At 46.3% G+C, this 20,320-nt stretch overlaps 1 protein-coding gene across 9 annotated transcripts in view; it reads right to left on the bottom strand.

Annotated features, from left to right (window-relative positions):
* Positions 1–1,016: 1,016 nt before the first annotated feature.
* The window catches only part of GARRE1 (granule associated Rac and RHOG effector 1), an 81,079-nt gene continuing 61,775 nt past the window's right edge, over positions 1,017–20,320 (bottom strand). For 8 of the 9 annotated variants that reach the window (XM_042231957.1, XM_060398482.1, XM_060398483.1 and 5 more), the window contains 7 exons: positions 18,054–18,151; positions 13,976–14,101; positions 11,816–12,849; positions 7,408–7,573; positions 6,554–6,691; positions 4,085–4,163; positions 1,017–3,593 (listed from right to left, as the gene is read on the bottom strand). In XM_042231957.1, coding sequence (XP_042087891.1) covers positions 3,285–3,593; positions 4,085–4,163; positions 6,554–6,691; positions 7,408–7,573; positions 11,816–12,849; positions 13,976–14,101; positions 18,054–18,151 — 1,950 coding nt within the window. In that variant the 3' untranslated portion in view covers positions 1,017–3,284. Of the gene's footprint in view, positions 3,594–4,083; positions 5,313–6,553; positions 6,692–7,407; positions 7,574–11,815; positions 12,850–13,975; positions 14,102–18,053; positions 18,152–20,320 lie in introns of those variants that run through there. The other variant, XM_042231958.1, reaches the window with a different exon arrangement.

Genomic DNA, 20,320 nt, shown 5'->3' with positions numbered 1-20,320 from the left:
AGAGACTCAGATTCAATTCCTGGGTCAGGAAGATCCCCTGGAGGAGGGCACAGCAACCCCATCCAGTATTCTTGCCTGGAGAACAGCACTGGGTATTAATGTTAAATAGGAACACATACGAATAAAATGTGTTCACATTTTATGCAATTTATAAATGGTTACATTTATAACCATTTACATTTATAAATGTTATGTTTACCATTTATAAAATGTTCTGGCTAGCATTTTAATATGAACTTTCAGTGTCTTCCTTAGCAATACTCATACAGCATGGCTGCTACTAAGTAACCTTGTCCTGAGGTGTATTTAATGTGCCCGTGCTCAGCTTCTGGGAGTTTCCGCAGAAAGAAGCCAGAGTGGTACTTGTACTGTAGGTTATATATTCATACTCATTTACCCCGTTTTCTTAAGTTCATGGAGAAGTTCCAACCAAATGCTGTCTTGCTGTGACGATGAGCTGAGGCTCCCCTGTAGCCCCCGCTCCTTCGGTGGTTCCCACTGTACAGCCTTCCCTTCTCCGCAGCAGGATGGCTCCACCCAGTGCAACGAGTCCTTCTTGTCCCTGTGAGGGAGGGTCTGCCACATGGCGGGTGTCTGGCGGAGTTAGGGGAGACCTCCTGCCTGGGTCTGCCTCTTGGAAAGGCTGGCTGGGCAGCTCACAAGTGCCCACACTTGGTGGAATGTGTGTGTTGGCAGACCACAACCCAAGGAGAGTCTGCATTCTTCACCACAACAGTGGCTCTGACCACACAGAGGCCCTTTCAGCTTGGCCTCAGGGAAGCCAACAGGAGAGATGTGGTAGGTTGTCCCACTTTCTGTATGCCAGCACCCCCCTGCCCCGGCTTATCCTAATACCCCCAGAGGTATTACAAGGTATTACAAGCCCTTGCAAGGGCTCAGAATCAGAGGACAGGCTGACCTGAAAACCTATTCGTGTGCAGCTTTTCAAAGTAATGAATCAGACAGGGCTTCTGGCATGATTATCTGCTGCAGTTCATTTTAGACAGAGATCCAAAAATTATTAAAGGTATATTTTAATAAAGCCAATAGTTATTTTACTTATAGGAGCTTTAAAAGTAAGATACAAAATGTAGAGTTCCAGTTTGGAAGCGTTGTAACTAGTCACACGAGCAAGGCAGCCACGCCTGGCCACACAAAGGACACACACACTCACACACGCACACACATGCGCTTTGGCGAGACCCCTCTGCCGAGCGCAGCACCTGGAATTACCAGTGTTCAAAGCAAGGCGGTGCTGAGAACACAGCACCCACAAGGAGACTACACAAACAGCTTCACACAGTCTCACAGCCCATGGAGACGCAATTACAAAATGTCTTCCTTAATTGAGAAAAAGAGACTGGAAAGTGGCAGTTAGCAATGTGGATGTCACCTGCGCTGGAGCACACAGGACTGACCTCTGTCCAGGGCGAGGTCTCTGGGGAGGCACTATTAAAACAAGGGTACTTCAGGACAATAGAACTCGAAACACGGGGTACTGGAGACACATTACTGAAGGAGAGGAGAAAACTATCTCACAAGGAAACAGCCACAGATAACTTCAACAGACGTTAGCGCACACACAGTGACAGCTAACACGGACAAGAGCCACGCAGGGTCGGTGCAGAGCACGTGCCTGAAAAGTCTATGTACAAAATAGTTCTCTGTAAACATGGTGAGGTGAATGTTCAGAACCCACGGTGAAAGGATCATGACTACAGGCAGCACTGACATCCCCACTCAGCACAAAAGACAACACCCGAGGCCTGGAGACAGCCTGGCACCACAGTACTAAAGATTCAGATGGCTGGGCTCAGACACCCTAAGGGTCCTCTATAATTAGTGTGTCTACATACATCATATATATATATATTCTTTTTGGTATTTTTAAATATAAATTTACTTATATTCATAGAAAAATGAGAACATAACTGTGTTATTACAATCTTTGCTGGAAAAGCTTATATGGAGTTAGAAAGAATAAACCATTTATTAGTAGTTAACATATATTAAAATGGTTTAATGATTTAAGAAAATATAAAAAAAAATATTAATACTGTCAAACTTTCATACCAGAAAATATTATGGATTTTTCTCAATTAGACTTTTTCAAAGATGAAATATGAAAAATTTAAATAAGTTTTATATAAAGAACTTCTGTAACCTCAATTAATATACAGTGGGATATGTCTAGTCTATATATATTTATTATTTCTCAATTTAAGCACCATTCAATTCTTCTGGATCCATTCTGGCTGGAAAAATATCCCTAAATCCACAGGATGTTATCTATTTAACAGCACATGTTAACTGAAAATGAGGTGGTTTATTTTTTTCTTTAAAGAAAAACTTTTAAATTAATTCCTATCTACATCTTAATTGGTTTGTCTTGAGCCAGCTCACAATGTTACTGCAATTTCAAGTGTCTCTTTGCAGCCCCCTGACCACACCCCCACGCTAGGAAACCGTGTCGAAGCCTCTGGCCGTGTGTGGAAAGATGTGAGGGCAGAAGGTGGAGCTTTATCCCGCACACGGGCAGCAGCCAGCAGGCTCATCTCCACGCACCATCAGTGCTATGATCCTGCTTCTGTAAATCCCGTAAAGCTCACACCCCTTGGGTGCTGCTGGGGGTGGCGAGGGGCTGTCCATCTACAGAAAACCCAGGTGATTGCTTCTCATCACAAATATGCTATCCTTTGCCCAGTTCATAGAAGCTTAAATATAGTGTTGAAAAACCTCCAGCCACTCTATTTGTTATCTTAAAATATTCAATGCATTTTAGGCAGGAGATATTTTAACTAAAAACCTATATGAAAAATAGCTATAAAATACAGTGATTGGTGTGGTCATCACTCAACGTGTTAAGGAGGGAAAGGGAAGGTTTCAGAAGAATGGTCAGTTTTGCTCTCAGCCTTCAGCCCCAACGCCTTCCCAACACACAGTGGGGTCTACAAACTTGAGAGCTGTGTTTCTCAAAGTGTGGCCAGTGGCCCACCTGCATCAGAATCACCAGAGGTGCTTATTAAACTCAAACATCCCCTGGCATCTCCCTGAGGAGAGTCAGAAAACTCCATCTTCATCTGGCCCTCCAGGTGTCTGATGCCTCCAGAGTTTTGAGAAGCCAGGCCTTAAAGGCTTGGAGCTGCCAACCACCTCCATCCCCAAGGATCCCTGCCTGGGACAGGGGTACACTGGTCCTCTGGGGGGCTGTTGCCAGCCAGTCAGCCCTGGGCTGGGGCCCCTGGCCCCAAAAGCTCTGGGCGGGCAGGCAGGCAGGCCCGGGGTCAGTACTGGGGCAAGTAGGCCGGTCTGCGCTCAGCCTTCCCAGGGAAGGCCTTGAAGCCCTTGGGGGCTGCCTTGTGTGCTGGTGGGGGCGGGGGCTGCGGCGGGGGCTGCACGTAGGCGAAGGAGGCGGCACTGCAGTCACTGGTGGCGGCCCACACCGGGGACTGCAGCATCTGCATGGGGTCGCTCCACTGGCTGCCGGGGCTGGCGACTGCATAGAGTGGTGCGCTTGGGCCAGGCAGGGTGCTGGGCAGCGGGGAAGGGTGCTGCCAGGGGGCTTTGGGCGGCCACGTTTTGGTTTTGTTATCCTGAGAGACAGAAGACGATTCTTAGTGGCATTTCTGGCAACTGATCCTCCTTCCCCACCTCCCCCGGTCTCCGGTCCTTATTCCCACCAAGGAAACAGGGTGTAAGACCCAGCCCTTCCCAAAGTCCTGGAGCAGCGCCGCCCAGCAGAGCGCGCAACCTCAGGTGCGCTCCATCCATGCCACCCAGTACAGCAGCTGCTCACCACATGTGGCTGGCGCAACTCAGGAACTCAATCTTTACACTTAGGTCATTTCAACTTAAGTAGCCACATGGGCTAATGGCCATCATTCTGGACAGCACAGCCCCAGAACTTCCTCTGCACGTGGCTCTTGAGTCTGCTGAGATGGCTGATCATTTAGACAAAAACCATAGGAAGAGTTGTTCACCACAAAGAACCCCACACAACTCTTAAAACTTAAGGGTTTGGAACCTTGCCCGTGGTCCGTACCCATGAAGCCAGCCCTGTGTGGCCAGAGCAGGGCCCACATACCTGGTTCACGTCCTCCGCTGCGGTGAGAAGAGGCGCTGAGGGCGGCGTGCTGGTCTCCTGGTCACCACTGCTGTGCTTCCTGAAAGAGCCCAGAGCTCAGGCCGCAGCTGCCTGCCACCCGGCCCCCTCCAGGGCACACCTAGCTGCTTGCTGTGGGTGTCTCTAGGCCCTGGTTCTGGGTGGGGAGGCCCTGGGCCCACTGTGTGCAGGGGGCAAAGGTGGGTCTCCATGGTGTGGTACCCTTCTGGAGGCCGGGACAGGGCTGGGCTGGGGGTGGGGGGTGGCGGGCATGAGGACTGGCACCAGCCGCTTCAGCTGCTGAGTCTGCCAGCTCCAGCCTTTTGTTAAGGTAGTCAATAGATACAGACTGACTGACTACCATGCACTGGAGACAGATGACTTAAAAAAAAAAAAAAAAAAAAAAAAAAACAGCTGTTAGTTTTACCACTAACATGAAAAAATGTGTTATTAAGTGGAAGGAAAAAAGCAGACGCAGCAGCAGCCAGCCAGGTAAATCAGTCTATCAGCGCTCCGGTGCACAGCAGCAGCCTTTGCTGAAGTGGTGACTAGCTGGACCTCTAGCCAGCCTCTCTGATTTCCAGTCTGCACTTCTCCTCAAGGCTCCCACTCCTCCCACAGCCTCCACATCAGGGTCCATGACACCCCCCTTTCACACAGAGGCTCAGGCCAAAACCCTGCATCTCACCCTTGATTCTTCTCTCTCCCACATACCCCACTGCCACTTCCTCCATCATTTTGTTCAGCTTTCTGCTCATCAGAAGCCTCCCTGACTCTCATTTGGAACACAGGAAATCCACCTGTCCCCTGCATTCTCTGCCCTCAGACCCCGCTTTATTTTTCTTTATAGAACCTAATCCAAACCAACATACTGGATTTTTTTATCGGCCTTCCTTCAGTAGAATATCAGTTTCACGAAGAAGGGGACTTTGATTTATTTGCTGCTCTATCACCAGAGCCTGGTACATAACAGGAGCTACAGAATAAATGAAGGTGTCCCTCCCCCCCCAAATTCATACGTGAAAGCCCCAACTCCCAGTACCTCAGGGTGTGACTGCATTTAGAGATACGTTGTTTAAACAACTAAGTTAAAATGAAGTCATTAGGGTGGGTTCCAATCCAACATGACTGCTGTCCTTATAAGAAAAGAAGATCCGGACAGAGGTGCACAGAGAGAAGACCACGTAAGACACAGGGGAAAGAGGGCCAGCTGCAAGGCAAGGAGACAGGCCTCAGAAGAGAGCAACCTTGCTGACACCTTGATCTCAGGCTCTGGCCTCCAGAACTAGGAGAAAAATCCTTGCTGTTAAAAACTTCCCTAGTCTGTTGTTCTTTGATATGATAGCCCTAGTAAACACACACAGTGTTTGCGATAATTAAGTGAGGAAACGCATGTGAATGCCAAGCCCAGGGCCAGGCATGAGAATGCACCCCAGCCTGGGTCAGCAATCACTGCCAACACCACAGTGACTCCTCTGTACATCCGAGTCTGCGTGACTCAGGTACCCTTCCATCTTCATCTACCTGCTCCCCACTCTTATCCGACGGACCCTGGTCCTATCACACGAGGCCATGACTTCTGACGCCCAGGCGACCCCATGTGCTTTCTATTCCTGCTCATGTCCTTTTTACCTGGCAGGCCTCTGCTTCCTCACACCCACAACAGTCTCTCCATTTCTTTCTAAACAAATTCTTCTCTTATTTCAGGGTCCGTTTTCATTTTTGTGACTACTTTTGAAAACTTATAATGCCTTTGGTGGCTCAGATGGTAGAGAATCTGCCTGCAATGCAGGAGAACTGGGTTTGATCCCTGGGGCAGGAAGATCCCCTGGAGAAGGGAATGGCAACCCACTCCAGTATTCTTGCCTGGAGAATTCCATGGACAGAGGAGCCTAAAGAGCTTCCGTCCATGGGGGTTGCAAAGAATTAGACACAATTGGGCAACTAACACTTATACTTGAAAACTTTAGCTCCAAATATACTCTGTAACTGCTTTTTCCAACTTTGAAATACCATTCAGAGGTTATTTTTATCCAGTTCCACCTTTGATGAAGAAACTGAGGGTAAGAGGGGGCCAGGCCCATGTCTGGGGTTGCAAAGCCTGTTGGTGAGTTGATCAGAACTTGGCTGTCCTGGCCCTGCTCCTCCCACAGAAAGCCCTGTCCCCTACAAGGTGCAGACCAGCCTCAGCAGACCCTGCTCTCTGTAATACTTCTTAGCCTGTCATACGGGTGTTTTGGGCTACCATGAGCATGAGACTGTTCTCCCAGTAAAAACTCAGCCCAACTTTACATCACCACCCAAGCTTCAGCAAGACAGTACTGGAAGAGGTCCTCTCCCTCTCTCAACATGGGTACCTGGAAACAATGGGGCTACTGAGCTTTGTAGAAGACTAAGCTGTGGATCACATTCATGCACCCTCTGTTCTTTGGTTTAAAGATTTCTTCATACCTTCTCTGCTTGACAGCAGCAACGAGGTCAGGCCCTGAAAACATGGAGAACAAGCTATCTCCGTTGGCAGAGGATGTCTCATCACTCGAGCTGGCTGAGTCTCCCTGAGCCCCCGCCCAGCCGCTGTGCAGGCCATCCCTGAAAGCCAAAGAGAGAAGCTGGTGCCAGGCCTCAGGCAGCAAGCCTGGACCCCAGCTAGACAGCCCGAGGCCAGGCCCACCTCCACCCCCACCCCAGCCCTCAGGGAACAGTCCTTTCCTTGCTCTTATCTCACAACCCAATAGTGGTCCCTTGTCTCTCTCCTTCCTCTAAAAATGCCTCAGAAGCTGTGGTGTATATATGCAATTCATGTCTGAGCAAACAAAAAGCTGAGATGGTCTTTAGCTGTGCGGAGTTATTAGTCAGGGAGCAATAAGAGGTGTTAAAAAAAAATCACTCCCCCAAAGGTCTTCATGATGAAAATCCATAAACTGTACACCTTTACCTTTTTTTTTTGTAGGCTATAAGGATCACATTCCATAAATGACACAGGTTTCATCACCGTGCTCATTTCAGCTAAAGGCTGTGTTGAATAGGCAATTATGTCCTAAACACGACCAAATAAGATCTTTGTTCAGGGCAGAAGAGCCTGTCTCAGAAATCATCAATTCATACCAATGGTGTATGTACAGGGACACCACATGCCACGTGGCATTCTAGTCAGTCACGAAACTCTGACTCCTAAGATCTGACCATGTGCCATTCTCTCACAAGGGGGCCTAGAAATGAATGGCCTGATAAGAGTATACACCAAGGTCCCCTGCAGAACGCCCAGATGCCAAACTCAGCTTCCCGCCCACACACCCAGCACTCACCCTTCTGCAAAGAACTCTGGGAACGGCCAGGTCCGATGGGCATCATCCATGGGTGACCAGTGGCCCCGAGGGTTGCCTGGGCGGCGACCATGTTGGACTTGCCGTTTCTGCTGCATTGCTTGGCTCACTCCTGCCACATAGCGCACAAACTCGGGATCTGAACCCACTGTGTTAAGACAGAGTAATAAACAGGGTTGGGGGCCAAACTGGCCTCTTTGTTTCCTTCCCTACCTTCTGAGGGTGTCCTGTTGACAAACACAGTGACGAGTGGTGAGGGGCTGCCAGGCATGCGGCCTAGAGTGGGCTGTAGAATTTGCTCAGAAGCCTACTGTGGTTGAGGTGGGGCTTTTAGCACACAGGTCTGAAGATGGGGAATGGTGTGTGCACAGGGACTGTGAGAAGGGGTTTGCCTAGGGCAGGGCAAGCTGAATGTGCACAAAGACAGAGAATAAAAAGGTCTGCTGTAGCCAAGGCTAAATTTGAAAGACAAACACTAGTTACTTTAAACATTTCCAATGTCTGGAGCTACATACTTAACAACTAAGAGGAGCAGATGATGACTTCAACTAAGAGATAACCTGAAAGTTATCAAAGCATTAGGGTCAGCCAGATAGAGAATACCTGGTCTTCCCCCTTGGGCTCAAGTCTGATCCAATATTCTCCTGGATACTGAAGGCAGACCTGCTAATTCAGCCTGAAGATCATAAGAGTGATAGTGAGTAGGGTGAAATTTATGAAAGTATGAAGAGGTGGATGGAAACATACTGGACAGAACTGAGCAAGGATGTGCAGGCCAGTACCAGTGGAAGAAAAACAGCAAAGAAGCCATTTAGAGAAAGTCAAACAAAAAGACACAGTATAAAAATGTCTGTAGGTCACAAACTGAATGTGACTCATGAGTGAATACTTTCTAGCTTCAAGGTGGGAAAGATACCAGGGCTCAATCCTTAGACTGCTCTCTCTGGGAGCTGCCATGTGTGCACTGCACGAAGATGGCCACAAGAGGGCGCGCAGGGGCTGCGTGCGCCTGTGCAGAGGCCGCACTCGGTTCTAGCTGCCCCTGCCTGAAAGGGCACCTTCTGGAATTCATCCTTCCAGAATGCCCTTCAGTTCAGTTCAGTTCAGTTCAGTTCAGTCGCTCAGTCGTGTCCGACTCTTTGCGACCCCATGAATCGCAGCACGCCAGGCCTCCCTGTCTATCACCAACCCCCGGAGTTCACTCAGACTCGCTTCCATCGAGTCAGTGATGCCATCCAGCCATCTCCTCTGTCGTCCCCTTCTCCTCCTGCCCCTAATCCCTCCCAGCATCAGAGTCTTTTCCAATGAGTCAACTCTTTGCATCAGGTGGCCAAAGTACTGGACTTTCAGCTTTAGCATCATCCCCTCCAAAGAAATCCCAGGGCTGATCTCCTTCAGAATGGACTGGTTGGATATCCTTGCAGTCCAAGGGACTCTCGAGAGTCTTCTCCAACACCACAGTTCAAAAGCATCAATTCTTTGGTGCTCAGCTTTCTTCACAGTCCAACTCTCACATCCATACACGACCACTGGAAAAACCATAGCCTTGCCTAGACGGACCTTTGTTGGCAAAGTAACGTCTCTGCTTTTGAATATGCTATCTAGGTTGGTCATAACTTTTCTTCCAAGGAGTAAGCGTCTTTTAATTTCATGGCTGCAGTCACCATCTGCAGTGATTCTGGAGCCCAAAAAAATAAAGTCTGACACTGTTTCCACTGTTTCCCCATCTATTTAAGAGCCACATAGACCTTATGCTGATGGGGTGACATCTGCAGGAAGCTACATGAAGGACTTGAAGGTAAGAAAGGGATATCCAGAAGGAAAAGCTAGTAGGAGTCCTAGGTTAATGACATACAGGCTGTTCGGGCCCCAGAAGAGATTAAAGATGATAAAGTTCTGCCAAACACCATTAATACTCTGGATTTAATTATAGGACTGTCAAAAAATGTACACACTGTTTCTCAGCGATTGAAAAATGTACCACACCAGCCCCCACTGGTGGTGGCTAGAGGAGCTTGCTCTTCCATAGCAGCGTGGAACCATAAGACCTTCCCCAACGTAGGGGCCCCACATCCACCCACACAAGGGGAGCAAGAACAAAAGAGCACATGCCAGCAGTATGAGGAATTCTGAGAAGACATAAGGAAAAATTCCTTTCCTTTAATTTTAGATAATGCTGGGTACACTTGGTCGGAAATCTCTTCTGGTCATTATTTTTCACTTCCATATAACATTTGCTAAATGAGAGTAAAAAGTGATCAATTTGTATCTATTTATCTTGTACCTTGCATGCAGCATGGGGGTCTAGTTCCCTGACCAGGGATGAAACCTGCACCCCTTGCATTGGGAGCTCGGGGTCTTAGCCACTGGTCACCAGGGAAGAAGTCCCAGAGACGTGCTTTTTTAATCTCTTTTCTAACGCATATTATACCACTTATTTCCTTTGTTTTTGTCTTGCTACATTTGCCAGAAAGTTCAAGACAAAGTCACATGGTATTGGTAGTATCATTTGCCACACTGTTTGGGTCTTGATTTAACTGGAATGAGTTTATTTCACTGTACAAAGTACTACTTGCTACTGGTAGATAATCTTTTTCATATTCAAGACATTTCCTTCTATTCATGTTTTGAGTTTACTTAAGAACTGCTGGTGTCTTTTACCAAATGTCTTGATGGCATCTTCTGCTGAATTTTTCTCATTTACTGGGTGAAATAACAGATTACTGTACAGGAGCTGAGTTCCTTAGACTGAACTATCTTATACTACTAAAGTGAACCAGATGTAACTCCTTTGATATATTGCTACATATTCTTGCATCTATCTACATTCATAAAAAGTTACGTTTTTACAGTAAAATCATGTTGGCTTCATAACTCCCTTTCCAATCTCTTTTCCTGGAATAGACTGGGTAGGTTTTCCACTACTCGGTGCAATTCTGATCATATATGTTTTGTGAGAAAAGATTCTATTTTCCATTCAGTTTTCTAGTATGGTGTCATCCCATCATATGTGATAATGTCTTAAATTAGTTTTTTTTAAATAGTTTATTTGGTCTTTGTTGCCATGCATGTTTTTCTTTAGTTGCGACAAGGGCTACCCTCTAGCTGTGGTGCATGATTTCTCATTGCGGTGGCTTCTCTTGATGCAGAGCACAGGTTCTACAGTGCACAGGCTCAGTCGTGTGGCACACAGGCTTAGTTGCTCTGGGGCACATGGGATTTTCCCAGATCAGGGATTGAACCTGTGTTGCCTGCGCTGGCAGGTGGATTCTTTACCACTGAACCACCAGGGAAACCCTTAAAGTTCTTTTCATCTCTCCTCTGCTGCTGCTAAGTCGCTTCAGTCGTGTCCGACTCTGTGCAACCCCATGGACGGCAGCCCACCAGGCTCCCCCATCCCTGGGATTCTCCAGGCAAGAACACTGGAGTGGGCTGCTATTTCCTTCTCCAGTGCATGAAAGTGAAAAGTGAAAGTGAAGTCGTTCTGTCGTGCCCGACTCTCGGCGACCCCACGGACTGCAGCCCACCAGGCTCCTCCATCCATGGGATTTTCCAGGCAAGAGTACTGGAGTGGGGTGCTACTGCCTTCTCTGAATCTCTCCTATATCTGTAGCTATCCTTCTCTTTCCTAATCTTGTTTTTCTTTGCTCTGTCTTAATCAGGATTATAATAAATTGGCTTCTCTATTTTACCGGTTTTCTAAAGACCCTTCTTTTAGATTTGTTTATAATGTTTACTATATTTTTCTTTCAAATTTATTTAGCTTTGGCTTTTATCCTTTTTTGGAATTGAAGTATAGCTAATTTACAATATCATTTTAGTTTCAGGTGTAGAACAACTTTTATCCTTAACTCCTCCTCCTAGTTTACTTTTGTTTTGTTTCTAAATTCTTTTTCTAATTTCCTAAGATAACTCTGGGGAACTTTCACAATGTAGGCCAGGAAAAGCCAAATTCTATGAAGATAGGAGGGTGCTTTACCACCTTTCAGGGGTTCTAGACTTCAAGCAAAAGAGAATCGCAGAACAGGTTCTGTAATCAGGGAAAAAGAAGCCCACGAAGGGCCAGTCATTTTGGCTGCCATGAATGGGAGGGCTCAGATTCGAGCCCTCTTGACTAATGGGACTTTGAGTCATTCAGCTTCTCTCAGCCTCAGTTCTGTCGTCTACAAAGTAAGAAAATAGTTCCACTTACCTTCTCAGACTCATTCTAACTACTCCTTCCTCCCTTTGCTGGAGCCGCCCCATACTTGCCATCAGACGGTGAGAAAGGGTCTTTAAAGGGGATTAAGTCACTGCCTCCCACGAGGAAGGCCATGGCAGACAGGCCCTATAAAGTCCTTGGTGATACTATTTAAGCTAAAACTCCAAGGTGGGGAGGGGGCTCACATACCTGCAGGGTCAAAAGGCAGAATCTCTCCCAACATCCCGAAGACTCCATCGCTTTGGTCACGGTTTGGCCAGGTGTTATTTCTAGGTCCCTGTGCCTTTTGTCCCAAAACCTCCGACATCACATCATCCAAACAGCTGCTCACCAGACCCAAGCTGTACAAGTCAGAACTGAGATCAGATATGCCAGGCCACTGGCCAAGGGGAGACAGACCAGCTCCGACGGGTTGCGCTGGCTGCTGGGATGAGCCAGGTACCCATTTCCCAGGGGCCCGGGGCTGGGGCGGGGGCTGCTGAGGTCCAACAGGTTGCAGCAGGTGTTGGTAGTACTGGACCTGGGGCTGCGGTTGCTTTGGGGACTGCTGCTGAGGTGCCAGGCCCGGCTGGGGTGTCAGAGGTGTGTGCGCCCCGGCCTGGGGTGGCCGCGGTGGTGGGGGCACTGGCAGTGATGGCTGCTGTGGCTGCATGGCTCCTGCCTTCTGCTCAGTCCCCATGGCTGTGGCAGCAGAGTTACGCCGTGTCACCAGCGGGGAGCCCTGGTGTGACTGGCCCATGTTAAAGCCCGAGAGAAAATCGATCACCTCCTGCATTTCCTGATCGGTTGGCAAATTCATACCCTTCTCATCCTTGCCATCATCCCCTTGCAGGAAGTTGTCACGCCTCTCCAGGAGAAAACCATTGGCCATGTGATTACTGGAATTCTGAGCTGACTGTGAAGGGTCTGCAGTCCTAGGGAAATTACCAATGTTCAAAATGCTTTGTAGCCTTGAATCCATATTAGTGGGCATTTTGGCCTTCTCTTCCGAACACCCGGCTATGAAGATGTTTTTGGAAGGGGTATTTGGAATGGAATAACTCGTGTTGCTGCTCGAGCTGGGACATGAGGCTTTCTTGGTGAACCGGGAGGTCAGCTTGGAGAATGTCTTTTGCAGGCCACCTGAAGACTTGTTCCCATTCCCAGAAGGCAAGTCAGCCTGATTTCCAAAATCACAGATCTCCCTCTGAAGCTGGATCTGTATGCAGGGTAAAGCTTGTTCCCTATTGAAAGGGAAATGTATTTTTTTAAAAAAAGACAAATATACAAACTGGACAATAAAATGGGATTGCTTTGGTGTTCAAGAAAGACTTTAAGAATGAAAAGACCTCTTTGTTTGGAACTGGGTTCATTTATTTCATAAACATCCCAAAGTTTTAAGAGTACATAATTTAAGCTCTTACTATCTACATTTATTATAAAACATCTACCATAGCCAACTGAACAACTAACACTTTCACTTTCACCGTGTCTAACACAGGGCCATGAAAACTACAGTAGGATTCTGGCATGAGGATTTTTGAGTGAAACCCTCTGACTGCAACGCAGGAGATCAAAGCACGCCTAGTCTAGCATGGGAGATGCATTTGGCAGAGGTCGGCTGTGTCCCTGGATGACAGGGGAGCCTGGCAGATCCAGCAGAGGGTCAACAGACTAATCCACACAGCAGAGAGGGGTGAGTGGGCAGGACCCAGGGACACAAGGCAGCCCGGCTTGTCTTTGAAGGTAATTCACAGACAGTGCCAAGAACAGAGGGCTGTTACTTCCAAAGTTTTCTGCACATTTTTTTCCAGTACTGAAAGAAAGTCCTAGAGATGGAAAGGGCATGGGGTGGGGAGCTGGGCAGGTGATGGCTGCAGTGACCCTGGTTAGGTCACCTTGCTGTTCTGGGCCTCTGTGTGCTCAGGAATGAAGACATGCAGAGGGCCTGTGGCTAAATGTTCAAGGTCTCTACCAGTTCTAAAGTTTATTCACAAATAGATAATCTTGCAACTGTCAGCACTTTCAGATATAAATAAATTTAATGCAAGATATAAGTAAATTTTCTAAACACCTTTCTGCTCTGAGTTCATAGGGAGAATGTGAGCTTGGTTAAAATCCTTTTGATGGACTTAACTCTGAAATGATACAACAAATGAAGGCAAAAGTGTTCACAAACTGGGGAGTCTGGGTAAATAAAGGGCGATTCTCTGTTCTATTCCTGCAACTTTTCTGTAAGCTTGAAATTATTCCCAAATAACAAGTTGACCCAAAGTTCCCCTTCTTGCCTTATTTACTCACATACTATGAGTGACATGAGCTCACATGACCCTGTAAGTGGTCACACTGCTCCTCGGCAGGGACACCCACCTCCCTGCCCTCCAGCGGGTGAGGTCCAGCACCGCAGTGTAGAGCACATCCACCAGGCCCAGCGTCTTCTCGGGATCTAGGCTTCTCTGCAGCAGGGACATGGTAGCCGGGTCTTCTTTCAGGCACCTAGGCACCAATCGGAAAAGGCAATGGCACCCCACTCCAGTACTCTTGCCTGGAAAATCCCATGGACGGAGGAGCCTGGAAGGCTGCAGTCCATGGGGTCGCTAGGAGTCGGACAGGACTGAGCAGCTTCACTTTCACTTTTCACTTTCACGCATTGGAGAAGGAAATGGTAACCCACTCCAGTATTCTTGCCTGGAGAATCCCAGGGACGGGAGAGCCTGATGGGCTGCCGTCTATGGGGTCGCACAGAGACGGACACGACTGAAGCGACTTAGCAGCAGCAGCAGCAGCAGCAGCAGCAGGCACCAATCAAGTTGCGTGAGTCTAGGCTGCTCTTCTCCACAACAGGGTTCCAATTTTCAAGCAGGCCTTATACAAAAGGCCACAACTTTTGGCACCAAAGAAATATTTAGTAATCATAAGAATATTTAGAGGTTGACAGGGCTAACACTGGGGCTTGCTGCTCCACAATAGGAAGGGGAAGCAGTACAACAGGGCCTTGGCGTCTCCACAGATTTCTAACTGTCTAGAATCTGTTTAGTAGGAAGAGAAGAGTTCGGTGCAGGGGCTGCCTTCCAGGTGTCCTAACGCCCCTTCACTGTCCTACACCAGCTTCAGCCCTGACTTTCCTCCACACAGCAAGAGAGTGAGCCTCCTCTAGCACAAATCAGAACACACCACTCCCCTGTGCAAAACCCTCCAGTGGCATCCTATTGTGGCTGAAATAAAATTCAAACCCCTCACCACAGCGCTCAAGACTCTGTGACCCGGACCTCCTGCCTCTCTGGACACAATCCTCTTCACTGTCACCTCTTTATGGTGTCCCAACCACTAGGCTTCTCATACGCCCTGAATATGTTGGATCTGCTCACATCTCAGGATCTCTGATGCTGTTGCCTTTGCCTGAGCTGCTCCCCTTTGAGAGCTGCTTTCCCGCTGGCATTCAGGTCCCCACTGCCCACCTGGGACACCTCCATCAACAGGCCTTTTCTGAGAGGGAGAACCAGGAAGATGCCATCTGTTACTGAGTGCTATGGGAGCTAAATGATGCAAATCACACTTGCCGAAGCCACCCTAAGGAGGTGGCAGCATCCCCCAGTGTGACTTTGGCTTGAGAAGAAATATATGTGAGGGTGTGAGCTGGCCAGTCTCAGAAACCCCAGAGAAAGCAAGCAACAAGGCAAGCTCTGCCAGCACCCGACGAGGCCCTGGGCTCCTAGGAGAGAATCCTGGCCAGTGGATCTGGCTGAGGTCCATGCACCTGATTCTCTCAGCCTGGAATCACTGATCTCCAAGACATACTTGCTCTATGTTCTCAAGCCAACTTCTGCTTGTGATCTGGCTGGTCACATGTCCGCCCACTAAGTGAGCATTTTCTGGTCATGCAGAAAGTACTACGGTTTCTGGTAATACTAATTATTTCTTTCTAAAAATCAACAGAATGGTATTTTTATGTTATTCATCAGTCTTGAGAACTGATCAGTAAAATCCCCTGAAGAAACTAAACCTATTCTTTTTGACAAACTACCCTGATTGGCTTAAAACCTTCTACCTGTTCTTAGATAAAACTCTAGTCCCCCAGGGACCCTGCAAGTCCTGGCTTCCACTCCTGTCTTCACCGCCACCCAGCATACCTCCAGTCACACCAGCACACTCCTCAGGTCTCTGCATTTGCTGTTCCTTCTGCCTGCGATGCTTTCCCCATCTGCTCTCTGCGTGGCAGGCTCCTCTCAAATGTCACATCCTTAAAGAGACCCTTCATGACTGACCTCCTCATCCAAAATAGCTTTCTCTTGCCATCTCTACCTGTTATTCTCTAACAGATGATGTCACTCTACTCTTATTCCCCTCATACGCTTGCCAGTGCCTGAACTTAACTCCTATGCTTATTAGCAGTCCCCTCCCCAACCCCCACGCCATTACAAGGCCAGCTCTGTTAAGGGCAGGGACCCTGTCTGTCTTGCTTCTGATTCAATTCCCAGAGCCCAAACAGTGTCTGTCACATATTAGGTACTCAGTAAATATTTGATGAAAGAAAGAATGGGTAACAGCTTAAATATGACAGTTTAAAAATCTAAGTAAGATACTACTTTCGGGGGGAAAAAAAGAATTTAGATATTTCATTATGCTAAAAGCAAAGTAAATAATAAATTCTTGACTAGTTTTGCTAATAATTTCACTTTCTCTAAGTTGGAGTAAAGCAATTACTTCTTTTTGAGTTCTTCTTAACAAGCACATATTCTGTAAATTGACACAAAAACATGAAAACTGTGCCATTTTTACCAAAAGTAGCCAGCAGAGGGAGCCTCTGTAGTCTGTGACGTCTTTCAAGGATGGGCAATGAATTACAAAGGAAATCAATCAAAAAGGGAGAGTTCTGGAAGTAAACTGCATTGTTAACCATTTTAGTACTAGCTGTTTATATTTACCCAATTATCCAAGAGTTGGAAATGTTTTCTTTAAAATGAGAATCCTAGTTAAGTTTAGTATTTTTCAGTAAGAACCTGAATTAGAAAACAATTTCAGGAACACAAAACTCTTACAAAAACGTGAGCTTTTAATTTACTGCTTGGGGAATTCCTTGCCAGTTCAGTGGTTAGGACTCCACACTCTCACTACTGCAGGCCCTAGTTCAATCCCTGATTAGGGAACTACGATCCTGCAAGCTGAGTCCATAAAAAAAAATCTACTGTTTGATAGGAATGAAGACATGAATATAAATTAACTAATAATCAAATTTAGAAATTTATGGAGAAACTCACAGAAGGGAGATTCTGGGACATGACGTGAATCACCAACCCTTCAGATGGTAAAGCATCTGTCTGCAATGCAGGAAACCGGGTTCAATCCCTGGGTCAGGAAGAGCCCCTGGAGAAGGGAATGGCAACCCACTCCAATATTCTTGCCTGAAAAATTCTATGGACAGAGGAGCCTGCTGGGCTACAGTCCATGGGGTCACAGTCGGAAATGACTGAGTGACTTAACACTTTTGCTTTCACACTTGATATATTAACAAATTCTAAAACTTCAAGCAGAATCTCCACTGGACCCCCTTCGCATTTCAAGAAGAAATGGTTTAAATACAATTCAAATGCATTACCCAAGTACCACGTTAGTCCACACGGGCCCAAATAGTGTCAATATTCCTTACTATCTCTTCCTACCTAATTACTTCAAATATTTTCTATATAGTTAAATATTCATTCTGCCCATGATTTTAATAGCAAAATTCTTCCAATATATGTTTAATTTTTCCTATTTACTAATGAAACTGTGCTGAATCTGTAGGCACATCACAAGGATAAATCCCTAGACGTGGAACTGCTGAGGTCACAGCCCTTATTTTAGGCTTCTGACAAATGAAACTGCCCTCCAGAAAGGCTGTGTGATTTATTCAACAACATCTGTGCCAGTTTTTGTACAGTCTGGACCAAACCTAATACTGTTATTCTAAAACAATTTAATAACATGATGGGCAAAATGACATTGTGTTTTCTGCTTTGCCTTCCTTTCTTTGTTAGGTGAGGTTATACATGTTCTTCATCTCTTCGTTGACCATGTCGCCTCTGATTTACCTGTCTACATGCTTTGCCCATTTCTTACTGATTTGTAGGGGCTTTTGTTTGAATAAATTAAGAATACTTCATTAGTTTATAAATGTAAGCAAATAATTAAAAATGAAATAGCTCAGTCTGCCTCCAGATTTTCAGTGACACTGGGCGTGTGATGACATGACCTCTAGGTCAGCAGGGTTGTTGCTGGAACAAAGGAGAAGAAATTCTATGTTTTATACTCAGCTTCAGAGAAATGCTGGGTGACTTAAAGAAAATGATATACTCTGTTCAAAAGCTGTGGACTCAGTAACAAATTTGTCACAAGCAATGCAATCTTTCCAAAGATGTGCAAACATCAACCAAAGCTTAGGCCTGCGTTAGCATAAGAGTCATGTTACCATGTGGATGGGACTTGAACCACAATTCTGGAGCCTTCTAAACTGATCTGGGGGGCATAGGCTTCTTTATTTTCGATCTGTGCTGTGTCAACTACCACCTAAGAGAGAAACAAAAACAACAATCAGCCTTCAGAGAGAAAAGTGGATCATAAACAAATCAAATGCATGAGCCTATCAATGCTGAGTGACTCTGGTAAGACAGCAAACTATCTGGCAACACAGAAACACACAGGCCAGTCAGGAATCCCACGGAGACAGCAGCAAGTAATAAAGACGACTGAAAGCAGTAATACAAAAAAACAGAAACTGCATTCTAGGTGCAGGATGTACTGAACTTTGCAATCATTTTTAGTACTTCTTCCAAGCTATAAATATGTTAATTAGGAATTACTTTGTTTCCTTCATCTAAGTATTTTTTTACTTGATGCACTTGAAAGAAGTAAAAATGTCATTAAAAATCAAACCAATGCTTTTAGAGCAGCCTACGTGTCATGACCAAATATGAGCCAGAAGGTGGTGAGGCTTTTTGTTAAGGCCACTTTATCCTCAACCATCAATAAGAACAGAATTACTTCAGGAAAAATGCAGAACCAATCCTTTCTCAGTGATTTTCTCTTGTTTTATTTCTGGTCACACTGTGCACTTGTGGGACCTCAGTTCCCCAACCAGGGACTGAATCTGGGCCACAGCTATGAAAGCATGGAGTATTAACCACTAGACCACCAGGGAACTTCCTGGAAGAGAGTTGTTTCTTTCTTCAGCTTTTTGTTTTTTGTGTTTTTTTGGCTGTGCCATGCAGCATGTGGGATCTTAGTTCCCTGACCAGGTATTGAACCCATGGCCCCTGGATTGGAAGTGCAGAGTCTCAACCACTGGACTACCAGGGAAGTCCTGAGGAGAGTCTTCAACATTACACAGATGGTATAGTATCCTTTGTAATTCAAAGGGTGTGACAAAGTGATGAATATATTTTCAAATAACTAAAAGAAATTTAAGAAAATAATCATAAAACACTTTAAAAACAAATCTGTACTATTTCAGGAAGGGCGAAGCTGTGCAGAGTTGCTTATTAGGAGTCCAGATTCAGCACCTAATGGAGCCGATTTCCATAGCTGTAAAGAGAGCTCCCACAGCCAGTCTGCAGCGTCCTTTAGAAAAGACTTCCTGTCCAAGTAACAGCCATTGTTGGAACAAGCAGGTGTTTCCTCTCTCCTCCCATCCCCAGAACAGTAATCTAAAGTTTCTTCATCAGTCACACACAAAGGCGCCCTGGGATCAAGGAGCAGAGAACTAGGAAGAAGTTTTTGCTCTCTGAATAACATGGAACATTTTTTTTAACTGCTGTTTTCTCAAAACTGCCTTTGGGTCTTCCTGCCTTATTTTACACACTCCTTTCTAGAGAACTTACTGACATGGTTCCCCTGCTGCTGCTGCTGCTGCTGCTTAAAATGGTCTTTGGGAATATGGATCAATCTACTCAAGGCAGTGGACTCCAGGGGTCTCCAATTTATTCTTTTTCTCAGGGGTTCCTACACTAAGGAACAGATTTTAAGGGAAATGTAACTCAGCACTGTGGACAGGACCCACTTGGCCCTCTACAAAGCAAGTACTACCCTGAGCTGGGCCACTGGAGCGCTCACCCACACCAAACAGAAGGACTGCATCCGCCCAACAGCTCCTTTAATGAATAAAGCAGGAAGCAGAGTATAAACAGTTCTTTAACTACCTTGATCTCTAATTAGCTTCCTTTAATCTCTGAAATGCTATGCATGTGTGCTGCATTGCTTTACTCGTGTCAGACTCTGTGTGACCTGCTGGGCTGTAGCCCGCCAGGCTCCTCTGTCCATGGGATTCTCATGGAGGAGAACCTCCTGGAGGAGGACCTATAACACTTCAAAAAGCAATCTTTCATGCTAGAACATAGGATAAATACATAAGGTGCATAGATCAAAGGTGCCTGACAAAAACCTAGATGTTGTTATGTCCCTGGTGGTCCAGTGGCTAAGACTCCACAATCCCAATACAGGGGGCCCAGGTCTGAGCTCTGGTCAGGGAACTAGATCCCACATGCAGCAACTAAAGATCCTGAGTGTCACAAAAGACCCGGTGCAACCAAATAAATAGTGAAAAAAAAAAAAAATTAAAGACATCTAGATGTTGATTTCCTAACCCCACCCAAATTTGGCAAAAGTTATTCTTCTCACCGAAGGTGAAGAGATCAAACTTTGGAGTTGCTGTTGTTATTTTTATTGTATAAAAGGAGATAA

This window comes from Ovis aries, chromosome 14 (genome assembly GCF_016772045.2).
Source record: "Ovis aries strain OAR_USU_Benz2616 breed Rambouillet chromosome 14, ARS-UI_Ramb_v3.0, whole genome shotgun sequence".
Taxonomy (NCBI): Eukaryota; Metazoa; Chordata; class Mammalia; order Artiodactyla; family Bovidae; genus Ovis; species Ovis aries.
Note: the sequence above shows the minus strand (reverse complement) of the source record. Positions and strands in the feature narration are given on the sequence as shown.